Consider the following 24,584-nt stretch of genomic DNA (forward strand, 5'->3'; position numbering starts at 1 on the left):
AAAAGTATGCCGTTAGTACATAGTTCATGATTTATAAATAAGAAATAAAAAAAAAGAAACGCAATATGTAATCATACGTCTTAACTGTTATTATTTACAACAAAAAATAATAATAGATTAATATTAATATAATATTAATAATAATAGAAAAGAAAAAGTTACAAGTAATCATACACACCATATTATGGGCAAATATTCAAAGAATATTTTTTAAATAAATAATTTGGTGATAAAATAGCTCGTCAAATTTTTCACCTAAAATCATGAAATGATCATGGCCTGGCTCCACGATCAATAAATAAAAGTTAAGATAAATAACATGGTACAAATAAATCTAAAAAACAGTTCGTTTGTTTTGCAACAGCTGCGACCGTTTTAATGTCAGTTTTAAACGTTATTGGGTGATAACACATTTAAATACTCGAATAAGAGCAAGTTCTCAGTTTGCAGCGGTTACCATTTTATCGCGTGGTTATAGTGCAAAACGAATCACTTTCAATTGTACTTTAAGCTTTCGTGGCAACTATTCATGTCAGCAGCAATCAATGATATTTATCCTTAGTTTAAAATATCTATAAGCTGAGACGTGAAAGGTTATCGCAACGCGTCGAATATCTGCTTTTCAAACCTCTGTTTCTTTACTAGTGTTTAATCTAGCCACTTGTTCCATTACAAACGTAACAGACTGTTGCCGTACTTGTCCCAATTGCGCTTGTAGTTCACTGATAGTTTCTTCGGCATTACTAAGCTTAGATTTTAGACGGTCATTTTCTTTCATAAGAGCGTCCTTTTCCTAGCGAAAAACAAGTGGATGTAATAAAAAAGGAAAAAGTCCAAGTCGATAAAGTGTCTGAAAGACTGAAAACCTACCATTTCGAGTTTTAAAACTCTGTCTCTTATTGTCATGTCGTGCCTCCGTATAGTAGGACTACCATTAATTATCACATCACTAGAATCGCTCGGCATTAATTCCGAGTCCGCATAAGAGATTTGTGAATCACTGGAACCTCTCCAATCTTCATCGATAGGTTTAAATCGCTTTTTGAATGGTAATGATTTAGATTTAAACTCTAATAAAAAAACCAAAGATATTATCAGCCTATTACACATCGTTTTACAAACACTCAGTTATTTGGAGGTTGTTTCGTTATAAAAACTAAACAAAAATATTGATCTGGTGTTTGTTAATTAAAAAATAAATCTGGTCTTTTAATTAAGCTTTTGCAAACAAAAGCTTGACTCGGAAAAAAAACAAAACAAAATTAGATTTCTAAAAAACAACCAAATAGTGAAAAGGTGTGATAATTGTTAAAAGAAGTGACGTGGTTAAACTGTGTTAGTTTTATACTTAATGAAAAGAAACGAACTTACTCGCATCAGGATAGTCAAAGATACCTGGGGTAAAAAAGAAATTATGCTAAATACGATAGCGTAACAGAGAAAATCACTTTTTTTAGTAGTCTTTATAAAAGGCGAACCCAAATTAAACTTAACTGTTTTTAAAATATGAAGAATTAATATATATTTAGAGGCTATTATTTAAACACTCTCGAAGCCAAACAAAAAAAAGCACGGAGAAAACTGCTGATGGTTAACAAAAAAAAAGGAAACACTATAAAGACAAACAAGAAGTTTTATGTAATAAAAACAAGAAGCCAATGATAACTAGTTATGGAGTTAGTCGTAATCACCTCGCCCTACAACACAGTTCTTGTGGGGATTAAATAACTATTTTTATTTGAAAAGAAGACAAGCGAAAATAAAAGTCTACTTCAACATGAGTTAAATACAACTGACAGCCAAATCTTAAAATAAATACAGAAGCAACCGAAAGGCGATTTTGTTCTGAGTATCTCAAATGCTTAAATAAAAAAAGTACCGACCTTTCATATTTTGGCTTTGTCTAACAGGTTTGCATTCCATAACCACGTGACTTTTACAATCTCTATGGCAGGTAATATGACAATCTAAATAAAAAAAAACAAGAAAAATTAAGCCTTAAAAAAAAAAAGGGATTTTTTACCATCGGATGTATATCTTAGTAAAAAAAAAAAAAAAAAAAAAATCGCATCTTACTTTTGCAACGGAAGCCGGATTTCCCGATTCCCCATAACTGGAAAAAAAAAAAAAAAAAAAAAATAGAAATACTGATCAGGGAAAATTTATATTTTATGTAAGCAGCCAAGTAATTTTGAAACTAGTTAACCTGTTAAATCGCACACCAAACAGAATTTTTAAAAATTCAACAGGGAATCATTAAACCCTTTAAATCAGAGAGTAGGAACTGAACATTATTTTAAAAAATATGTTTTTCGAAAGGAAACCTCCAACGTTTAGTGAAGGGATAACGTTTTGAAAAAAAAAATTGTAATAACCGCGTGAAAACTCAGACGCAATATTTAAAATCAAGATAAAGAAAATCAGAATATTAGGCTCGCCAAAAAGCATATATACGCTTACATATACCATCCAGTTTATGAATTCACGTACATTAAATTTACGATACATTTTTATTTTTTAGTTTCCAGCGTTAATCAACTTACACTTCCAACATTTTCCAATATTTTCGCAAAAAACATTACCACTTTATATTTACTTCAAAACCTGTGTTTTTTAACGATGAGACTGAAACGATACTTCCGAAAGAAAATAAATTTTGGCCAGTATAACGTGCAACCACGGAAATAAGAAGGTCATCAAGTTACAAACGATTGCAATTAAAATATTTGCAAGAGTATGAAGTTCAGTTTTATTGCCAACTTAATTTTTAAATTTTAGTAAACCGATATTGTGTCAAATAACATTAGGGCAAATAAACATTATTTTAATGAAAAAAAAATGACGGAACCGTGAACAATAGTAAACAAGATGCCGTCACTCATACAGATACTCGAAATCAAAACTAAACCTATTTGCTAATCCCATGACTAAGATAAAACTTTTCGTTTCATGGAAGCGCGAAGTAATTGCGTCAAAATTGCGTTAAAATTCGATCTCTATTTTTGACTTCATTTTAGTTCAAAAAAAAAAAATTTTTTTTATGTCAACATGTTTTTCCGCAAAAAAATTACAACAAAGACTAAATAGGTAGCAAAACAATTAAATGCATTTAAAACTGTATTGAATTAATCCCAATTTGCATCTAATTCAACAAAATAAATTTTTTTTATAGAAAGAGATTTTTTTAAATGACAGATATCTATTTGTAATTATATCTATCTATCTATATCTATATCTATATCTATATCTATCTATCTATCTATCTATATATATATATATATATATATATATATATATATATATATATATATATATATATATATATATATATATATATATATATATATATATATATATATACATATATATATATATATATATATATATATATGCATTACCGTAACTTACGTTTTAAAATTATAATTTATATGTTAAGAAAACTGATAGATTCAATTTCAAAAATTATTATTTAGTACTTTAGTAACTATTTTTCGTTATTTTCTATCTTAGGAATAAACAAAGGAAGCAATATGGGCTTAAAATCCACTTACAAATCCCATGCAGTAAACACAGTAATGAGGTGAATAGAAGCCATGCTCCTGAAAATCGTGCAAGAACTCTTTTGTCATTTCTTGAGCATTAACGTTCATAAAGTAATTGAGCATCTCCTGACGACTGATGTTACCATCACTTCAAAAATTGATAATTAACAATCAAAGGTCGTTTTTCAGTTTAGAAACACAAAGAAGCTAGAAAGAATTACATTTAAAAAGAGATACCAATTAACATCTAACACTGCGAATTTGTCAATAAAAGGAAAGTTTGTTGCTAAGGCATCAAATTCTTCTTCATTTATTGAACCGTTCTTGTCCAGGTCATATGTATTAAAAACAGCCTAAACCAAAATATTAAATTCTCCTGTTATTTTTAATAGAAGTTAAATACTTTTAATGAAGAATATTTATTTTCCAAAGAATATTTATTCACCAAAACTGTTTAGCAGAACTTCTGGCAAAAAAAATTATTTAAAAACAAAAATTTAATTTATAGATAAAAAAAAAAAAATCATTTCTATTTTTATTTAATCAAATAACTTTTGTGATTAACTAAGAAATACTACAAAAGTGCTCACATTAACCATAGCTTGAACATGCTTTTCAACTGTATCTCGATTTAGTGACTCTTCATTGACACCTGATGCCCAGTCAGCAAACAGAAACGAAGAAGTAGATAGAGAATGAGCTTTTGACACACTCTTTGAAGATGTAAAAAAAAGCAAATTTGAAATGTCATTAAAAACTGATTTAATAACATATTGTATAAATAGTAAAAATAATGCATAAATCATAGTAATAATTTATAAAAAAGCAAAAAAAAGAAAACATTTAAGTTAATTTCTTTTTATACAAAAAATTTAAATATCATTATTACTATTTTCACTTGATTAAAAAACAATTTTAGATGGACAATCATGATTCTGTCATCTCATTTCTTTACAATTATGATCATGTTCATGATGAAGATTATTTTATGACAAAACTTTCTGTCTGTCCGCATGCAGTTTTTCCAGTTTATTTGTAATGATTACAAGACTGTCAAAACACTTATCGGAAATGAACAATACTATCTTTATAGAATGATTTCCATTAATATAATCCAAGATTAAAGTAAAACATTTGTTAAGTGATGGAATCAAAAGAAAAAAGGATTATAACGTTTATGTTATTTACAATTAGTTTGATTAGATTTAATAACAGTAAGCTTTATGGCTGACACAACTTTTTGAGATAACTTGATAGTAAAAACAATCAAATTTTTTATTGAATTTTGATTAAATAGAATAAAAACTTCAACAATGAGGACCATTAAATTCTAAAAATTTAAAATAAAGACTCCTAGACATTTGATAACATCAAGAAAACATCAAGAAAACTTATAATAAACTGATTAAATCAACGCATTAAAAGTAAAACAAAAAAAGCAGAAAATAAAGATTATGAAAAAAGAAGTTACCGTTTTTGCCTCCCTGGGCTCTCTCTGCATTGACATTTCATAAAGATCATCTTCTGTGTACCGCGATTTTAACGAAACCTAATGCATTTTTGTTGAAAAAAAAAAAAAAAAAAAAATTAAAAAAAGAATTAACAAAGAAAAACCAAAAATGAAATTGTTTTTACTTGATTTTCACTAGGGATTGCAATCCCGCATTGCGGGATCCCGCAATCCCGCGTGATCCCACAATAAATTTAAGGCATGCGAGATCCCGCAAAAACTACTGCGGGATCCGCGGGATTGGCGGGATTTTGAAACAATTGCTTTTAAACAAAAAAGGTCAATTCTTTTAAACTAAAAAGACAAAAAAAATATCAAATTAAAAGTGTTTAATGTATTTGCGAAACAAATCCATTTAAAAATTTATCTTCAACTATTAAAATATTTTTCTTAGCTATAAATATAAAAAAATCATTCAAAAATAAATAATTATTTAGCAAAACATTGGTCGAACTCGTTCAAATTTTTTTTGTTTAATTAATGATTATGTTGAAATTTTCGCTAAGGAGTATGTTGAAATTTTTGTTAATGAGTATGCTGAAAACGTGAAATTGAAAACGTGCGTGCATAATTATAAAAAATATACTTTTAAAAACTAGTTTTTAAAAAGTCTTTAAAAATTATTTACATTAAGATTTTAATACAAAAGTACTAAGCATGTCGCAAATTAAAACTATATGGAATATTTTAAAAAAAGTGATAAAGAAAATGCGAAGTGCATGCTATGTTCGGCTTTACATTTAATAGTTTTTGCACATCTTCAGATTTACGGTTCTTGTTTTCAAAGAGTGGTTTCCGGCTTCCTACTTCACCTAATACTATAAGATCGATGGTAGTTAAATTCTCAAATTCTGTAAAAGTCAATATAATGAAAAAATTCACATCACTAAAAAAGCAAAATCAAAAGTTTTCAATAACGTTTGACGAATGGACATCACAAAATAGTCAGAGATACTTAAACTTAAATTTACATATGGAGGCGAAACACTTTAATCTTGGATTGATTCGAATCCATGGATCGTGTAATGCAGAATATTGCGTCAAGTTAGTTGCTATCAACAACTACGTTATGCTCATGGAATACAACTTGCAGTTATTGATATCTTATACAAGAAAAACAGCGGAGAAGTCGAAGAATCGTTTACTACATATGAAAATTGTAAAGAAGAAGATGAATATGGTAAAACTGAGGATGATGAAGTTATAAATAAAGAATATGGTTTGACAATGATTTTGACCGACCATCTGCTGATTGGTATTTGGTATTGTATTGAAAAAGCCTTAATTGATATTGGGTCAGAAATTCGTTTCACCCAAGAAGAGTGGTCCCAAATCAATGACTTAATTATTTGCCTAGCACTACTAAAACTTGGTCTCAAACTTTTATGCAGGAGAGAATCGAACCTTGTCACGGCGGAAACAACTTTTCAATTTATGCTAGATAAATTGCAAAAGCAATCATCACTTTTGAGCATAGATTTAGCCGCGGCACTTCGTGTGAGGTTTACACAACGTCGTAATAAGAATTTAAATGGACTACTAGTTTACTTAAAAAATCCGACGAAGAAAATGAACTCAAAGAAAAAGAAGCTGTAGATTTTATTAACAGTTCCCAAATACTTACTCCTACAATTCTATCGCTGAAAAAAGAATTGGAAAATCAAACACAGAAAGACAAGAAAAGCTGGACAGAAAATGTAAAGGAGAGACCAAATTTAGATTCTTTAGACTAATAAATTATTGAAGCCGGAAATGTCTGCCTATAAAAGTAATGGAGTAAGAGGCAAGCTTCAAGATATAGCGCATAGTTACTTGATGACCATACCACCAACAAGCGTAGAGGCCGAGCGAGCTTTTTTAGCAGCTGGTTACATATGCAGTCCTTTGAGGAATAGATTAAGTGATAATACCTTAAGTAGGGTCTGTTTCTTAAGAGCGCATTTCTTACAATGATTTTCTCATTTTGATATTTAAAAAAAAAAATAAAGCTAATAGACGTTCTATGTAAAGCTAAAAGATGTTCTATGCACTTTGGCTTGTCTTTTTGTTCATTAAATGATAAGAATTATATTGATTTACAAATGAATTGTGTTTTTTGGCTTTATTTACCTTATTTTATCAATTTCATAAGTTGAGTATATTTTTTCTGAAATACTTGAAAGAAAAATACAATTGTCATTTTGCCTTTTATAATGTGCATAAGAAACCTACTAATCCCGCGCGGGATCCCGCGGGATCCGCACAAAAATTAAAAAATTCCGCGCAGATCCCGCGGGATTGAAAAGTGTGCGGGATTGCAATCCCTAATTTTCACACATTCTAATTTTAAGTCTGATATCTAAACTCTATGCTTTCAAAGTCATAACTTTTTATTCTATTATGTTTTTAACCAATTGCTAAATTTAAAATTGTTGGGGTAGGGGGTGGGTGTGGCATGTTGATTAGAACTTAGTGGTGCAGATATATTATTTTAGTGATCTAGGTAATTACAATAATAATTGGAATTATCTAGGTAATTAGATAAGTAATTACAACAATAACTGCAAAGTGTAAGTACATATCAATTATCAATTATAAAAAATTATTTGTTATGTAATACAAATAAAGCCTACCCTTATGATATGAAGAAGGTGGTTTTTTGGATTCATTTCAGGCTGAAATTTTTTACTTTTAAGCAGCTGATCAAGAATGGAGGAAAGCTGTGTCATCTTTCGAAAGTTCACCAGTTGAAGGTCTCCTTCTTTTATTGTGTCTCCAACTGCTGTTTCCAGAGCAACAAGATCTTTCATGACAACACCTGTTATCCATAATAAAAATAAATATATTAAATTAAATTTTTCTTTTATCATAAAACTGATCAAAAGTTTAAGTTCTTCATAAAAAAGAATATCAAAATTACATTAAAAATTGCAAACTTCATTTTTTTAGATTGTGTTAAAGGTTTTTTTAATTAAGAGCTATATTTAAACATTTGCAAAGTTTTTAACAAAGAGATAAAAAAAGAACAATTTATTTTTGGATCTCTTTTTTAAAGTTTGCAAATATTGAAACACAAGCTAATCAAAACTTACCCCTAAAAAGAGCAAGTCCAATTTGCGTGCATAGGAAAAAAAAGAAAATTAATAAACAAGCAAAACTTTTTTTTAAAAAAAAAACATAAAAAAGCTTGACAAAAGTTTGATCCTTTATTATTCACGTTGTTAAAAGAATAAAAGTAACCTTAACATTAAAAGTGTTTCTAATAAAACTCAATATATTGCAAATAATATTTATCCAAAGAAATATTTAAACAAATATAAAAAAAACTACTTACAACACAGGAATAAGAAACCCTTGGACTTGATCAGCCATGCTTCGGTATTTAGCATAGTTTTGATCTGATGATAACAATTCTTGTGTTTCTTTAATAAACTGAAAAAAAAGATCAATCAACAAATTTTCAATAAACTTAAACAGGTCTAACTAACAAAAAAAAAAAAAAAAAGTCTTAAATACCATTTAAATGCTGATATGCATGTTGATTAATATAATCTATTACACAACTTTATTTAAGGGTCTGGATATAGTCACATTCACTTGTTACCTTTTAAATATCTGTGCAAAACTAGATTCAAATTAGTCCAAGATCTTTAAAACACTTATTTAAAAAGATTTTATCTGGCACCCAAAAACTGGCTTACTTAATTTGTATTTTTAATTTAATTATAAACAACAAAAATAACATAAAAGCAAGTGCAACTATTTTAGAGTGTGAATTTTCAACTTGTATAACTATGCTGATTTTCTTAAAGAAAATTTTACACTCTTTTTAATAAAAAATATAGAAACATTAAGTTCTTTTTACAACAATAAAAATGTATATTTGTATAGATAAATTATAGAAAACTGACAAAAATCATTCACTAGCAATAAAAATGTATACCAGTTTATCTTCTGGAGATAATAATTCCTTAGTTTTGTTGAGACGTAAAAGAGCACTATGCCCTAAACCTCCGACAACTGCCATTACAGCATTAAAGTCATTTAACTTGAGAAGTTGCTATACAATAAGTTATGAAAAACTAAGTAATAAGGAAATTTTTAAAAAAACATTTTGTTTAAAAATATGAATACATAAAACCTTTTAAAAAATACTGCTTAAATTTAGATACTTAATTTGATTATGATGATGATCATCATCATTATGTTAAAGTAGATATCTAGTGATATTTATTACCTTTGCCATATCTATGAATTTATGAACAGTTTTTGCTCGAAGTTCAGGAGTACCATGACTGAGCACCATTGCTATAACATACTTTGATATGTCATTAAAGAGCGAAATTTGATCACGAAGGATTGGACATTCCAATGCAGATGCTGATTTTCCATAGATTTTGCATTCCTCAATCTAAAGATAAATTATCTCATAAATAAGTCTTACTACGCAGAAAAATAATTATTTGAACTGAATGCAAAACATGACTTCAAGGGTCATTTACACAAGAAGCAATTAATTTTAACAATGATAAAATAATTGTACGTAGGAACAAATGCTTACAGGTATTTTCCTTATTCCTTTAAATATGAGATAATGTAGTTGATTAGCAAAGTCATAACTTGACATGTCGTTAAAATTTAATGACTGTTTTCGTGAAAGAGTCCCTGCTTTTAAGCTTTTAGAACGATTTGAAGACCTAAGAAAAGCAAAAAAAATTGAAAAAGCATTCACCCATAAATCTTCTATATAACAAACTATAGTCTGAAATTTATTTCATTCTATAATTATTAAAAACTTAAAAATTTAATTCTAGATCTTTAATAATATTTTTTTTAAATTTAGATTTGTATATTAAAACATATATAAAGATTTGCTAGATATTTTATCAGATCTTATTCCCTAAAGAAGTAATTGATCAGTGATTTAATTAATACCTTCATATATTTTAAAACAATTAAAAATACTGGTAACCATTACAGAAGAAACATGCATAAGATATTATTAACTTCATAAGCTAAAATTCAGACTCAAATAACTTTAATTTGTTATCAAATTCTTTATACATGCATTAAGTTGTGCATTTTTAGAACTTTAACAAAAAATTACTTGAGTAATTCCATTCAAATTTTGCTTATAAAAAAAAATACTATAAAAAAGAACATTTACCATTCTTCCATATTCAGTGAAAAAATTGTTCCATTATTTAGTTTTGATTGAATAACAATATTTAATTCACCCAATAAAGATAGCATCACTTCATTGTTTTCAAAATCTGACCCATAATTGCTGATCCAATATCTAATAACAAAAAACTTTTTTACTTTCATTCATTAACCGAGAAACACAAACACACATAGCTTAGGGGAATTGGTACTCTTCAAATCAATGTAAAAAAATAATAAATAAAAAATTCAATACTTATGAGAAATATTAAACAACACTAGAAAATAAAAATTTACTATGTTCATTATTCTTGTTTTATTTTTACAAAATACATTTCTTGTTGACCCTTGAAATCCAAACTTTGAAAACATTTACACTTCTGGTTTTACAAAGTTGATAAGTTTCAGTGCATACAGAGTAAATTTGACACAGGTGGCATAAGTTGTTTTAAAAGCAATATAAATTTGTTATTGAAATCATTACTTATTATAGTATCCTAAAAATTCAACACACTTAGTTCACAGCTTCTCCATTAATTCTAATTTGTACTGGCATACAACTACCATAGCATTTTCATCTGACAAAAAAAAAATCTTTTCAAAGAAAGGACTTACTTAAGAAAAGATAGCAGTAAATGGTAACTAAATTTGGTGAATACTGCACTTGTTTACCTTTCTCAAGGTAATTAATCAACAAATTCCTTTTAAGTACAGAAAAGGTGACATCAATAACATTTGTTTTGATTCTTTAGAATATTCAGCTTCAGTCCATTTGTAAATCTTTTTCTTTTAACTTAGGATTATGTTGATCCAAATCAAAAAGATCTATATTTATGAAACAACTCATAAAATTTTATTTCTGTTGAAATAAGCTGGTTTGCTACTGAAATATTTGCTTTCAATTCAAATTTAATAATGAGGCACTACTTTTCCAAACAACATTTTCATGCTTAACTTTTCATAGGTAATGTGTACTCATTCATCTAAAATCCCATGGAGGGCAGATATTGCATATACTGACAATACAATTCTGAACAATAAATGTCATTTCACAAAAATTAAATATAGCATTTTAATTGAGAAACAGAAATTGCTTTTTTAAAAAGTAATTTTACATGAGATTGCACCCTGTTAAACTGGCTTCATCATAACCTTGTCCAAAGATGAAAATAGATATTTACAACATTCAAATCAGTTCAACTTCTTATGATAATAAATAATGTTACAAGATGCACCAAATGCATATTGAATGATTAAACTGATATACCAAATATTATCTGCATTGCCACACATCCTCAAAATTGGAATAAGTTTCTGAAACTTCAACTTCTTTCTTCTGGTTCATTCAAAGTTTATCACTTGTAGTCACAATGACCTAGAGTGTTAAACCCTGTCTTAGACATCAATGAGTAGTTTTAAGAGTTAAAATTATTTTCATTTTAGTCTCTTGAACCTGCTGTTTTTTAAGTTCCAACTACATATTAACTGCTTCTTGTTTGTCCAACACCTGTAAACTCACCATATTAGTTTCTTCAACTCAATATTGGTATTACTTAGTTATTTGGTGTGAATCAAAGATTTACAAGTACTTTTCCATTTGTTGAAGCCAGTTTAACAATCTTAGCATCAGATGAAGTATTAAGAGTGCAGAGTTGGTAACTGTCTTTTATACTAAATGACACAAATCACTTAAAGTGACACATCCTTGACCCAAGACCCAAAAACTGAAAAAATGTACAAAGAACTCAAGACCCATAGTACTTTTATAACTCTAAGCTTTTAAAATCTTTATTTACACTAGTAAGAATATGAGCAACAAAACTGTTAATAAATCGAGAAATGTCAATATCAGTGGTCTTAGCCATATTTGAAAAGTAACTCAGGATATTTTTAATTTACTTTTTTGCCGCATTTACTGTTGGTAAAGGTAGTAATTTAATAATGTGGTCTTTGGATACAATAAATAACTATGGATTAAAATTAAAGAATATTTTAACTCATAGTTAATCCAATATTTGTAAAATAAATAAAATAGAACAATAATTTAAATAACCACTATGATTTTTCTCTAGGAAAATCTGTGTTTCTTACTTATGTTTTAGTAAATTTTAAAAAATATATCAAAAGCTGACAAGAGTATGCAAGATCTAAACCAAAGCATCTTGTTATGGCTTAGTTTGTACTTAGTTTGTAATTATCATTAAATTATATTTTAGCATATTTAGAATCAGATTCACTTTCAAACTTTAACTTTAACAGAAATTCCAAAACCAGAGACCTTCTTCTTGCCCAGGCCTCTGAATATATCCAAATAAATAAGCCAATTTCTAAAAACATTTTATTTCCTAAAAAATAAAAATACTCTTATTTTTATAATTTTTGTCTTAAAAAAACTTAAAAGTACTTACATGTGTACTTTTGATTAATCAGTGATTGATATAATCAAATGTAAGTAACTAATGGTTTTATTACAATTATTTTATATATTTTTTTAAAAAAATCTCAAACCAATTAAAGCTTATTTTACATTACTTACTTCACAGCATAATAAACTTGAGTTAGAATGGATAAATCATGTTTTGAATCAGTTATTCTAAAGAATGAAAAAATTCATTTTAGAAAAGAAAATTTATTTCAGAAAAGAAAAATATTTCAAAAAAAAAAACATAAAATAAAATCATCATATAGATGTAAAAATTCCACATGCTAAATGCAAAGAATATTTGAACAATATTTAATAGTATTTTTAACATTGCAAAATAAAATATTTCACAAATAAATCAATAAACCTGTGTAGGAAACCTTTAAGCAGATTATCACTAGTTATGTACCAATTGTATGTGATGAAAAACACTTTTACAAATTTTGCAGCATCTTCATTGAGTAATGACTGTCCTTCTGAAATAAATATTATCAATAAAAAATGATGTCAGAACAAATGTTAAAGGTTTATTTTCTTATTTATAAAAAATCTATAACTGAGTTTAGATGTCAAAAAAACATGGATTGGTTGCTTATTGGTCATCTTAGGAATGCACACCAATTAACAAATATTATTGAAAAAGTTAAATTATCAGGCACCATTTTAAAAAAATATACAAAGAGTGAACTTGAAATTAATTTTTTAAAGACACTAAAAAGATAAAAGCAAGTCCATTACCAAAACATTTCAAACAATGGTTAATAAGTTGCTCCACAGATGCTGCTTTTATAAACTCTCCATCATCTTCAAAGATTAAATCATTTTGCTCCATTTAAAATTGTGCCAGATATGTGCACATTATTTTAAGATCACTGATTTGGAATCGATTAATGTATAATGACTAAATGACAGAAATATAGATAATACCCTAAAGCACAAATTCTAGCATAACCAATCATCTAACTAGTATAGAGTAACCAATTAGTGTGTGCGCGCACACACACACATATATACATATACATATATCTGTGTGTGTGCTAATTGGTTACTCTACAATATCAATTAATAAATATGTATGTAATTATTAATTATGTAAATAATTGTATAACCAAGTTTATTTAATTATTGAATGAAGCAAACTATTTATATTGTAATACCTGGATAAATATATGTAAGAAATACATATATTTATCCAGGCATTATAACATGAATAGTTTGCTTCATTCATATACTTTATAGATTAGATAGAAAAAGTATGATATATTGAGTATATTTATAACATTTTTATTCAGAAGGAATATAGATATACTCTAAATTATTAGGATGCATTTGATAAAACACAGAGAAATCAGAAGCTTTATATGCAAATTTATAAAACAAAGTCAAAGTACAGCTATATTTTGTATAAACTTTGTTAAACTGTAATTAAGCATATACACACAAATAGTCAAATATGCATATTTATGTACAAATAAATGGATGGCTATACATTTGTTGAAACAAAGGTAAATATGTATATATACTTACATTAAGACATTTGTTTGGAATATAATGCACTTTATATACAAATAATAATATTTCACTAAGATACCAATTTGTATCATTTGACTGATGCTGAAATGCAGCTCACTAGGTAACAAATTTCGTTAAGTAAACTTTATAAATTATTTATTATGATTATATAAAGATATTAAACAGAAACAACCTTAATGTAAAATAGCTTATGATAATCTTAACCAGACCCAAATAAAATAATCTCACTGTAATAATTCAAATTTTGTCGTTTTTTAACTCACTTAACATTTAAAAAATTTATAAGATAAGAAGAGTCCATTTTAAGTTGAACCCGTTGGAAATTTATTACAAATATTAAAGATGCAATATATAAACCGCGAAAATAAAAGATCGACTGTTTATTTCGCTGTAACATTTTTTTTTTTGTATTACAACAAACCTTGCTTTTGTGTAATTGATGGAAGTCATCAACTCTTTTTACAAATTTCTGTTACGAAATTGAAAGTGAATGCTGACGCATTATTTCTTTGGCAGTTTATCTTAGTTCTGCTTACATCTTTTTTTTAGTTTCGATTTTCCTTTTGTTCAAATGTATAGTTTTACTTAAATACTATGTATTTACGACAAAAAAAAAAAAAAAAAAAAAAAAAAAAAATTAACTTTCCAAGAGTATCTTTAGTAATATTTGCTTTTAATCTTATCCTAAAGCAGTTATTCAGAATTAGAGCAAATATCAAACACAGAAAATTACAGTTTTTTTTCTAGCAAATAAACCTTTTTTAAAGACAAATTATTGTCACAGTAGGAAAAGGATGCTTAAAGATTTTGTTCGAGCTAAGTTTATTATAATGCCATTTTCTTTTAACGTAATGATGACCTTTCACATGATAGGATAATGAAGATTAACAGACGCCCACTACGCTTTTTACAGATTTATACTTCTTTAAACTGTCGGTAATCAGCAGCAGCAGTAACGATAGTTCTTCAAGTTTTGTTTATATTTGAAGGTCTTGGCTTCTCCAAAAACAATCGAAGATAAAAAAGAAATAAAGAAGATTTTCTGAAATCTGTTTATCAATTAATACTTTTTTATATCTGTGTTATTCTATTACAATAAGTATAAATCAATGTTAAACGGTTGTGTTTCCTTTTTTTTTTAAAAAAAAAAAAATTTGAATTTTTTTTTTTATCAGTACCCTTTCCAACGCCCATTTCTTCCCCATGCCTTCAAAGCGTTTTGCATTTTGTAAGATTTGGATTTATGATCTTTTGTTTCTTACTGAGGTGTACTTAAGATTTAAGTTTGTAATTCTTTTTTCATTTTTACTTCCAAAATTTTTCCTAAGTTTTTTGAAAAACTTAATAATAATGTGAGTTTACACATCAGTCCCAAGAAGATGTAACACCTAAAGTTAAAATACTTTCTTATTTATTTTTAGTTATTTTACAGTAAAAACAGAGAAAGTGTTTAAAATGTTAAAAACTGAGAAAACGTTTCTCCTAAATTCAGGAATGATTTTCTAAAAAACAAACAAATAAAACTCAGCGTGTACTTTTCCACATTGAGTTTCATCCACATTCTATATGCAGTTTAATTATACTTAACAAGTACTAAACAAACAAAATGCAGCGACGTCTGTAAAAAAACATGATTATGACGATTCAGATAAAAGTAATTTTTAACACAATGAATGATAAACCGAGTCGCCGGTCCGTACGCAATCTTCAACGAATACAATAAGTATTTTTAGCAAACTTTATTCGCTTTGTGTGAGAGCCGCTGTCTTCACAATAATTTTGTTTGCAACATTTAATTGCAAAATTGAATGTTTATTGTTTTTTAAAGTTTTGTTTTCAGACTGATTTTTTAGTAGCAGCTTAATAGCATAAAAGAATCTTAGATTTCCAAGGCAAATTTTTTTTTTTTATTAACTAGAGAAAATTTTTTTTTTTTTAATAAAGTTGTGTAACGAATAAAATAGTTCGAAGAGCGCATTCAAGTGAAACGGACAATAACATCGGTACATATTTTATTAACGCGCGTAACGCCAAAAGGAATCGACATTTAAATTTTAATACGCAATATCGATCAAAGAATGTTTATTTTTCATATACAAACTTAATCAAGAACTGATAATAATTTAATTATTTAAATCGCTTTTTCGTTTAAACATTTTGTGTGACAATAGCATTTGTATTTGAAAATGGAAGAAATTGAAAATAGCATAAATGTAGTAACTAACAATTTCGTAAGTTACATTCCCGGTGGCGAAAAAACCAAACTCGTTGTCTCAGTTCCACACGGCGGTGAATTGCGTCCTAAATCCATCCAAAATCGTAATGAAAGCCCGCTTTGTAAAAACAACGGAGGACAATACGAAGCAGTTTGTGAAGCTGACCATTTTACTAAAGACCTGGCATTGTCATTACATAAAGAGTTTGCCAAACTCTCATCCTCAGCAGAAGCACCTCATGTTATAATAGCGGAAATTCATCGTATAAAAGTGGATTTGAATCGTGAAATAAACGAAGCGACAATGAATGTGCCAGAAGCGATGATAGTTTTCGAAGAGTACCATAAAATGATAGATCACGCAAAAAAGCTTGTAAAAAAAGGTCTATTTATTGACTTACACGGCCAAAGTCATCCTGAACACTGGGTTGAGCTAGGATATCTTTTACCAAAAAGTTCCTTTAACACAAAAGATTTAAAGGAAGATATGTCATCAATAAAAAATCTTGCAAAGAATTGCAGTTTTTCTTTTTATGATTTAATATGTGGCGAAGGAAGTCTGGGACGTTTTCTTAACGATGAAGGTATTAAAGCAGTTCCCTCGCCAACGCATCCTATAATAAATGGGAACTACTTTAACGGAGGCTATAATACGATTTTTCACGGAAGCAGGAACACTGGAGAGATAGATTCTATACAAATCGAGTCACCATTTATACTTAGATCTGAAGAAAATCGTTTGATGTACGCAGGCGCGTTAGCTAGGTCTCTTGTACGATATATTGATTTGCATTACAAAGAACGTACAGATAAAGTGATTTGAACTGTATGTGCATACTAGCAACATATTCAACTATTTAATGTATTAAAATAATAGTTTGAACCAATATTTTGAGCTGCGTTGTAAGGAAATGATAATAAATGTGTAAAGTTAAAGTTAATTTTTTAAAATTGCGATTCGCTAATTTATATTGCTCCCAGGACCCTTGCCCATTGAATTATTTTCTTTTCAAATTCTTTTGCTGAGGAACTGCTTTAGGCTCTGGTTCTGTCCCCCCCCCCCCCCCCTCTTCTTCAGCGTCAACTAACTGGAAAGCGTCAGTTGGTTGATGCTGAAGAGGAGGGGGTAGGAAAGTTTACAGGAAAGAACCCATTACAAATATTCAAATTAAACCTCACTCAAATCACGACCCCAAAATTTTAAGCGCAATATTTAGAGGTTATGTTTACAGAGCTTACTTCGTATGCAGTACTCCATTTACAAAATAAGATAATTTTGCATTCAGGTAAATAAGTTCCAGACTGCCTCTTACGTGGTAATTTAGATTTATTTTTACATGTTAGCAATGATCTTTAACTAGAATTTGATTTGAAAACTGCTCCATATCCAACTTTTTAAATATTTTTCTTAATTTTTGAGACGTTGGTATTTACCTTTGGCGTTATTCATTATCGTTACATCGAGGAAGTTCATAGTTTTAATTTCGCTTTTGATTTCCATTGTATTGCGGAGTGTTGTTTGTTTTGAACTTTTAAAAATCTAGCATGACTATCATCTAGTAACCAGACTAGTCTATGGATAGACTTACAACACAGACATAGACAATTCTGTATGTTGTAATGGACACAACAAATGTTTAATTTTTTGTCCTTGTTGTGTCTATCAAATTTTTGATGGTGTCCTAAGATTGCTCAGTTAAAAAATAATTTTCACTTCATAAGTCTACAAAGCATAATTTTTTGTCTATTTGGTGTCTATGATTTTGTCTAAATTTACTTGATTTCATAAAACCAGAAATATTGATTTTTCCCAATAAAATCTAAATTACCCAAAAAATCCCTTAGAAACAAAAAAGAAAATATACGATACATTATATTTGAATTTTATTTCATGGTAAAAATGACTTTTATGGTGACAAATTTAAAGTGGGAATTTTAGGACGGAATATGACAATAATGTTTACACAAATAGTTGATTTTCCAAAATTTAAATCCAATCATAGTCAGATTCACAGTCTGAGGATAGAATGTTAAGAAAAATCCCAAACTGGAGAGGGCATTTTAAAAATAAATTTTCACGCACATTCACTGAGAATTGAAAAACAACTGAACTGAGTAATTAATGAACTTCAATTGAGCACAAAATAGTCCATTTTGAGGTTTTTAAATAGACATTAACTTTTTAATCAACAGCACACGCTGGACAAAAAATTAAAAAATGAACTTCTGTTAGAAAAATTGTATTTTTAATTTTGTGCTCGTTTTCAGTTTTTGAAACGATGCTGCAGTGAAAATTTAATTACTCGTTATAAGTCCAAATTATATATGAAATAGATCTTCTATACCTCATTAAAAAATCGAGATTGTTCATTTAGTGTCCGTTTTTAAAATGATTGTCTAGAAAGACAAACATTTTTTATAGACAATTCATTTTTGATAGTTGTAATTAAAATTGTTGCAATTAGTGCTTTGTCGAAGTCTATTTTTGTTCTTTTTATAATAAGGCCATTAGAGATTGTCTGGTTGCTACTATCATCACCATATCTTAGATAGAATTTTAAGTCAAGAGGTGGATTTAATTTTGTCGCAATTTTAAAAGCATTTTTTTCGTGGTAGAAAAGATTCCGCCAGTATGACCGTGAATGAAAGACCTATAGAACCAGAATTCTCCAATTTATGTATTTCTTCGTTCCACAACAAATAACAACGATCTAAACAAAACTCTATAAACTTTCTTGTTTTGGATATGTTAAGCTTTCGTAGAACATATGTAAAAGTCATCTTTAATTAATCGATCTAAAAGAATTAAAGTAGCTTCTTTAAGTGGAATTGATGAATACAGGCTTACTACATCAATCGTAACTTGAATTTTTTTTTTTTTTTTTTTTCTATATTCCATAGGTTTGCTTTGCTAATAAAGTCAAAAAACTTTTCAAACATGATTTCTTTTTTTTTAAGACATGTTGTATTGTCTTCACTAAGTAGTTAGATATTTCATAATTAGGCGTGCCGATAGTTGATACAACTATTCTCATTGGATAGGATTTTTCAGATTTGTGAGATTTGATTAGACCATACATACGAGATGGGACGGAGTCACTTGGATGTATACTGTTGTACCCAGTTTTTAAAAATCGTTGCTTTCTATTAAGTTATGAGAGACTATAATTAGGGTCTTCACTTAGAATTCTTGTTGGACCAATTTGTTTGCAAACTTTTTCAAAAACTCTATCGTGTTAAATTCTAACAAATCCATTACCTTTAAAACAGATATCGACAGATTCACTTTCCTTAGTTTCTTTAGGAGCTTTTCTTTGTTCCGTTGTTAAGTTTTACCCATTTTAAGTTCTTTTTAGACATTTTTTTCAAATTCTGCGTATTTTCAATCTTGCTGTAATATTCCAGCTTTAAAGAAAAAGACTCTGTTCTTACAATAATATCCAAATAAGGAATATATCTCAAGGAAGGTACAAAGTGTGGACCAAGATCGATACTGCATAGATTTAAAACAGCATCCTTTGTATACGTGGTTAATTTGCAGCTTTTACTATTGGTTACTTTTAAATTCATTTAGAAGTAATCTTTCTTTAAACTTTTTAAGTAACCTTTCTTTTGACTTATTAAAGTCAAAATATGCCTCTTGCTCATTGCTAGACAATAAGAAAATGCGGGTAGGGTCATTGAAGTAAATCTTATTCCAATTCAAATTGCTTTTAATTCACCAAATCCCGGAAGTAACATTGAATTAAGATTAACGAATATTTTTTTAATCATACAATTAAAATGGTATCATCATCATCATCATCATCATCATCATCATCATCATCATCATCATCATCATCATCATCATCATCATCATCATCATCATCATCATCATCATCATCATCATCATCATCATCATCATCATCATCTAATAATGATAATAATAATAATAATAATAATAAAAATAATAATAATAATAATAATAATAATAATAATAATAATAATAATTTTAAAGAATTTATTACGTAACAATTATTTTCCAAAAGATAAAAGATTATTTTTCTCATGTTGTAGCTCTGACCAATGACAACCTGACAAAGCCAAATACGGTGTTTCGAACTTAAAAAGAACGTTCTAATTTTTTTCGTTTCAATAAAATAAATTTTAAAAATTCGCAGAACTTACAAGAAAGAAAAAGTCTTCCTCTTTTACGTAACTTGCTGAGGAGCTTTTTACATTTCTGTAAAGAAATATTCGGTTATCAAGATGGTAAGTAAATGGCGATGGTGTGATATCTGTAAAACTTAAAACATTTCTAGTTAATTAGTTCAACTTTTCATTTGCAATTAGCATGTCTAATTATAAAAATGACTTATTAGCAATCTATTCTAGTACACACAGCTTTTTGACATTTATTTTCAATCTAATAGTGTTAATGCATTGATTTAAATTATTTTAGATATTTTAGATATTTTACGAAGTTTCGTTCAGCTTTTAACCATATATTTTTATATTCTCTATCTTAATAGTGAAGAGACAACTCAGCAATTTTTAAAATGAGCAAATGTTATTCTAATTAAAAGAATATATATATATATATATATATATATATATATATATATATATATATATATATATATATATATATATATATATATATATATATATATATATATATATACATATTTGTTTAGAGAGAGTGTATATCAATTCATGTGGGCCAAGCAGGTGTCCAGATTGGTAATGCTTGCTGGGAGTTATACTGTTTAGAACACGGTATTCAACCTGATGGACAAATGCCGAGTGATAAAACCATTGGGGGTGGCGATGATTCTTTTAACACGTTTTTTAGTGAAACTGGAGCAGGAAAACATGTGCCGAGAGCTGTTTTTGTTGATTTGGAACCCACTGTAGTTGGTATGTCATTTGTACTTTGCTATTCTCTTTTTTTCATGGTGAATATTTCAAGGCTGGAACAAGTTGGGATTTATAAATGAATTTTCCTAAACCATTTCTATCGTAAGATTTCATACAAAATTGATATTATCATAAAATTTATAAAATTTCGCATTTTTAAAATTATTCGTTACCACGTTCAAAATTCAATTCAATTTGGAAAACTCGTGACATTTTAAGTTGGAACTATGGACAAGAGTTTAACACGGTATAGGGATTTGTTAATAATAAAAATCCGTCATCTCGTTCCACTCTTTAGAGTGAAACGATACTTAATTTGCATTTATTTAGAAATACCTTAATTTCGTGAATAGAAACAACGGCTTAAATGAACTTCGAAGAAATTTTAATAGCTTCTATTGAGGACGGTTTTTTGGACGAAGTCATTGTAAAACTCAATATCAAAAATAAAATGTTCGATTTGTGTAAATAAAAAGAAATACATGAAGCAAGAATTAGTCGCGCCATGGCGAAGAATAGAAAAACTGCAATTTGAATTTTAAACTGTTTATCAAGCTAGCAAAGCGGTATAACGGTATAACACGAGTGCCCTTAATATTGATGTTTCAGAACCTACAAACAAAAAATATTTTAGATTGTTTTCTATCCCCATGAAAAAAAAACAAAAACTTAGGTCAGTATATAGCAAGAATATTGGTGGCGCAGTACTTGTTTATGAATTATTTTTATTTAAATATGAAACTTTTGTAGTTTCTTAATATATACAAACAGTTTTCCTAACCGCCGCGCTTCTGACTGTTTTTGCTATTGTTGTAACTTTTTTAAAAAAAGCTAAGACTTACCAATATCAGGCAATCAACAATCATTTAAGTAAGATTTACTAACCTGGTCATTTCTCCATTAAGATGTTTAAAAGATCTGAAGTAAAGAAAAATTATTGTATCCATCTACACGCTTAATTTGCTCTCAAGAAAGAAAAACAAGTGAGCAGATCAAAAGAACTTCTATAACTAATAAAGACACTTAACATTCATAAAGCAAACCGAAACTCATTACTAACATCTAATTTTAATTTTAGATCTTAAAATAAACTCAACTTGTTGTTTGGCAGTATGTATAATATATATATATATATATATATATATATATATATATATATATATATATATATATATATATATATATATATATATATATATATATACATAATTTAGGCATTTTTAACCTGTTTAAATTTTACATTTTAAATAGCGAATTAAGTTTTGATTTATCATTTTTAAAATTATAATACGTATGCATTCCTGCACAGCATTGATGTGCAATTAATAATCTGCAGTTTTTTAGCATAAGGCTCCGGTTATTTTTTGCTATCTCGAGCCTAGGAGAAAACGAGAATACTTTAGTTGGTTTGGAGTTCTTCACCTAAAAGCATAAATAAGTGATAATATCCTGTTTATTTTTAAAACTAATCTCCTTAAGTATTTATTTACTTTAGTATTCAATAAATTTAATGTTTTAATAGTTGTTTGAGTTTTTATTTAACACATATTTAGATGAAGTTCGAACTGGCACTTACCGCCAGCTTTTCCATCCTGAGCAACTCATTACAGGCAAAGAAGATGCTGCTAATAATTACGCTCGCGGTCATTATACCGTTGGAAAAGAAATAATAGACTTGGTCTTAGACCGAATTAGAAAACTAGCTGATCAATGTACCGGTCTTCAAGGCTTCCTTATTTTTCATTCTTTTGGTGGAGGGACTGGATCGGGATTTTCATCACTGTTAATGGAGCGTTTATCAGTCGACTTTGGTAAAAAGTCAAAGTTGGAGTTTGCTATCTATCCTGCACCTCAAATATCGACGGCTGTTGTAGAACCTTATAACTCTATCCTCACCACGCACACTACTCTTGAGCACTCTGATTGTGCTTTCATGGTTGATAATGAAGCAATTTATGATATATGCCGCCGAAACTTAGATATTGAACGCCCTACTTACACAAATCTAAATAGGTTAATTGGGCAAATAGTTTCATCAATCACTGCCTCCCTTCGTTTTGACGGTGCTCTAAACGTTGACTTAACCGAATTTCAAACAAACCTTGTTCCTTACCCTCGCATCCACTTTCCTTTAGCAACGTATGCACCGATAATCTCGGCCGAAAAGGCGTACCACGAGCAATTAACAGTAGCTGAAATTACCAATGCTTGTTTCGAACCATCGAATCAAATGGTAAAATGTGATCCTAGGCATGGAAAATATATGGCATGTTGTATGTTATATCGTGGTGATGTTGTACCGAAAGATGTTAATGCTGCTATTGCTACTATCAAAACAAAACGCACTATTCAATTTGTAGACTGGTGTCCAACTGGATTCAAAGTTGGCATAAATTACCAACCACCCACAGTTGTTCCCGGTGGAGATCTTGCTAAAGTTCAACGCGCTGTCTGCATGTTAAGTAATACCACTGCTATTGCTGAAGCGTGGGCTCGTTTAGATCATAAATTCGATTTGATGTATGCCAAGCGTGCCTTTGTTCACTGGTATGTTGGCGAAGGAATGGAAGAAGGCGAATTTTCCGAAGCTAGAGAAGATTTAGCAGCTCTCGAAAAAGATTATGAAGAAGTAGGTGTCGATTCAGTCGAAGGTGAAGGTGAAGAAGGTGAAGGCGAAGAATATTAAAATTGTTTCGTCAACTGCAGACTATAAAAGAAAAACGTTTTAAAAATGAGTTTTAAGGAAATATTTCTTTTAGTTTTGTAACATGTAATTACACGACACGTTATATAAGTTATTAGCCGTAAATCCGTTAACTGATCTTTGTTTGATAACTTCTTTTTATATAACGTCTTGTATTGGAAAAATAAGTTAGCAATTAGAGAAGAAAATAAAAAGCAATTAACAAGTAAATAATTCCATATATTCAATAAGGATACAATTAAGTGAAAATTATCTAACGAATTAAACAATGTCAATTCTCTGATAGGTAATATTGTCCTCACTTTCATCTTGAATATCATAGTTTGTATCATCAGCACGGTCCATTGACGTCGTTTTAAAAAAGTTTGGGATATCAAGTATCGGTATAAATTCACGTGAAAAAGGTTTTCTCTTGGTTTTTGTCTCTTTACACTTTTGTCAAGATAAAAATTGAAGAATTTGATCTCTTTTAACACAGAAAATAGTTCCTTTTTGATAATGATTGCTTTGTTATGAAAATTTATCGAATCGGCTCTTTCACTTTCTGTAATTCAAAAGCAAAAAAAATAGAATGATTGCAAAGAATACAAACTATATACCACAAATTTTAATTTCCT

General features: G+C 28.5%; 3 protein-coding genes across 4 annotated transcripts; 2 read left to right on the forward strand and 1 right to left on the reverse strand.

Moving 5' to 3' along the window:
• Positions 1 to 230: 230 nt before the first annotated feature.
• Positions 231 to 14,280, reverse strand: LOC149883694 (RAS guanyl-releasing protein 2-A-like). 2 transcript variants are annotated; one of them, XM_090097671.1, is made up of 19 exons: positions 14,144 to 14,280; positions 13,355 to 13,517; positions 12,984 to 13,092; positions 12,731 to 12,787; positions 10,199 to 10,330; positions 9,593 to 9,728; positions 9,269 to 9,442; positions 8,975 to 9,091; positions 8,365 to 8,463; positions 7,665 to 7,850; positions 5,014 to 5,091; positions 4,133 to 4,255; positions 3,780 to 3,895; positions 3,552 to 3,690; positions 2,077 to 2,113; positions 1,884 to 1,967; positions 1,372 to 1,395; positions 871 to 1,070; positions 231 to 793 (listed from the first exon to the last, which is right to left on the reverse strand). In XM_090097671.1, the coding sequence occupies exons 2-19, from the start codon at positions 13,446 to 13,448 to the stop codon at positions 623 to 625; spliced, it is 2,076 nt and encodes a 691-aa protein (XP_089953797.1). In that variant the 5' UTR covers positions 13,449 to 13,517; positions 14,144 to 14,280; the 3' UTR covers positions 231 to 622. The 2 variants fall into 2 exon arrangements, with proteins under 2 accessions (XP_089953797.1, XP_089953798.1); XM_090097672.1 differs by lacking the exons at positions 1,372 to 1,395; positions 14,144 to 14,280 and having other exon boundaries at positions 13,355 to 13,596.
• Positions 14,281 to 14,694: 414 nt separating this feature from the next.
• LOC149883695 (uncharacterized) lies at positions 14,695 to 17,300 on the forward strand. The gene has a single exon (XM_090097673.1). The coding sequence runs from the start codon at positions 16,336 to 16,338 to the stop codon at positions 17,185 to 17,187; it is 852 nt and encodes a 283-aa protein (XP_089953799.1). The 5' UTR covers positions 14,695 to 16,335; the 3' UTR covers positions 17,188 to 17,300.
• Positions 17,301 to 20,411: 3,111 nt separating this feature from the next.
• Positions 20,412 to 24,177, forward strand: LOC149883696 (tubulin alpha-2/alpha-4 chain). Its single transcript, XM_090097774.1, has 3 exons — positions 20,412 to 20,615; positions 21,041 to 21,263; positions 22,817 to 24,177. The coding sequence occupies exons 1-3, from the start codon at positions 20,613 to 20,615 to the stop codon at positions 23,947 to 23,949; spliced, it is 1,359 nt and encodes a 452-aa protein (XP_089953900.1). The 5' UTR covers positions 20,412 to 20,612; the 3' UTR covers positions 23,950 to 24,177.
• Positions 24,178 to 24,584: the final 407 nt, after the last annotated feature.

The sequence above is a fragment of the Hydra viridissima genome, unplaced genomic scaffold (genome assembly GCF_058129835.1).
Source record: "Hydra viridissima isolate aposymbiotic clone 2 unplaced genomic scaffold, HvirCarnegie_v1 scaffold_9, whole genome shotgun sequence".
NCBI lineage: Eukaryota > Metazoa > Cnidaria > Hydrozoa > Anthoathecata > Hydridae > Hydra > Hydra viridissima.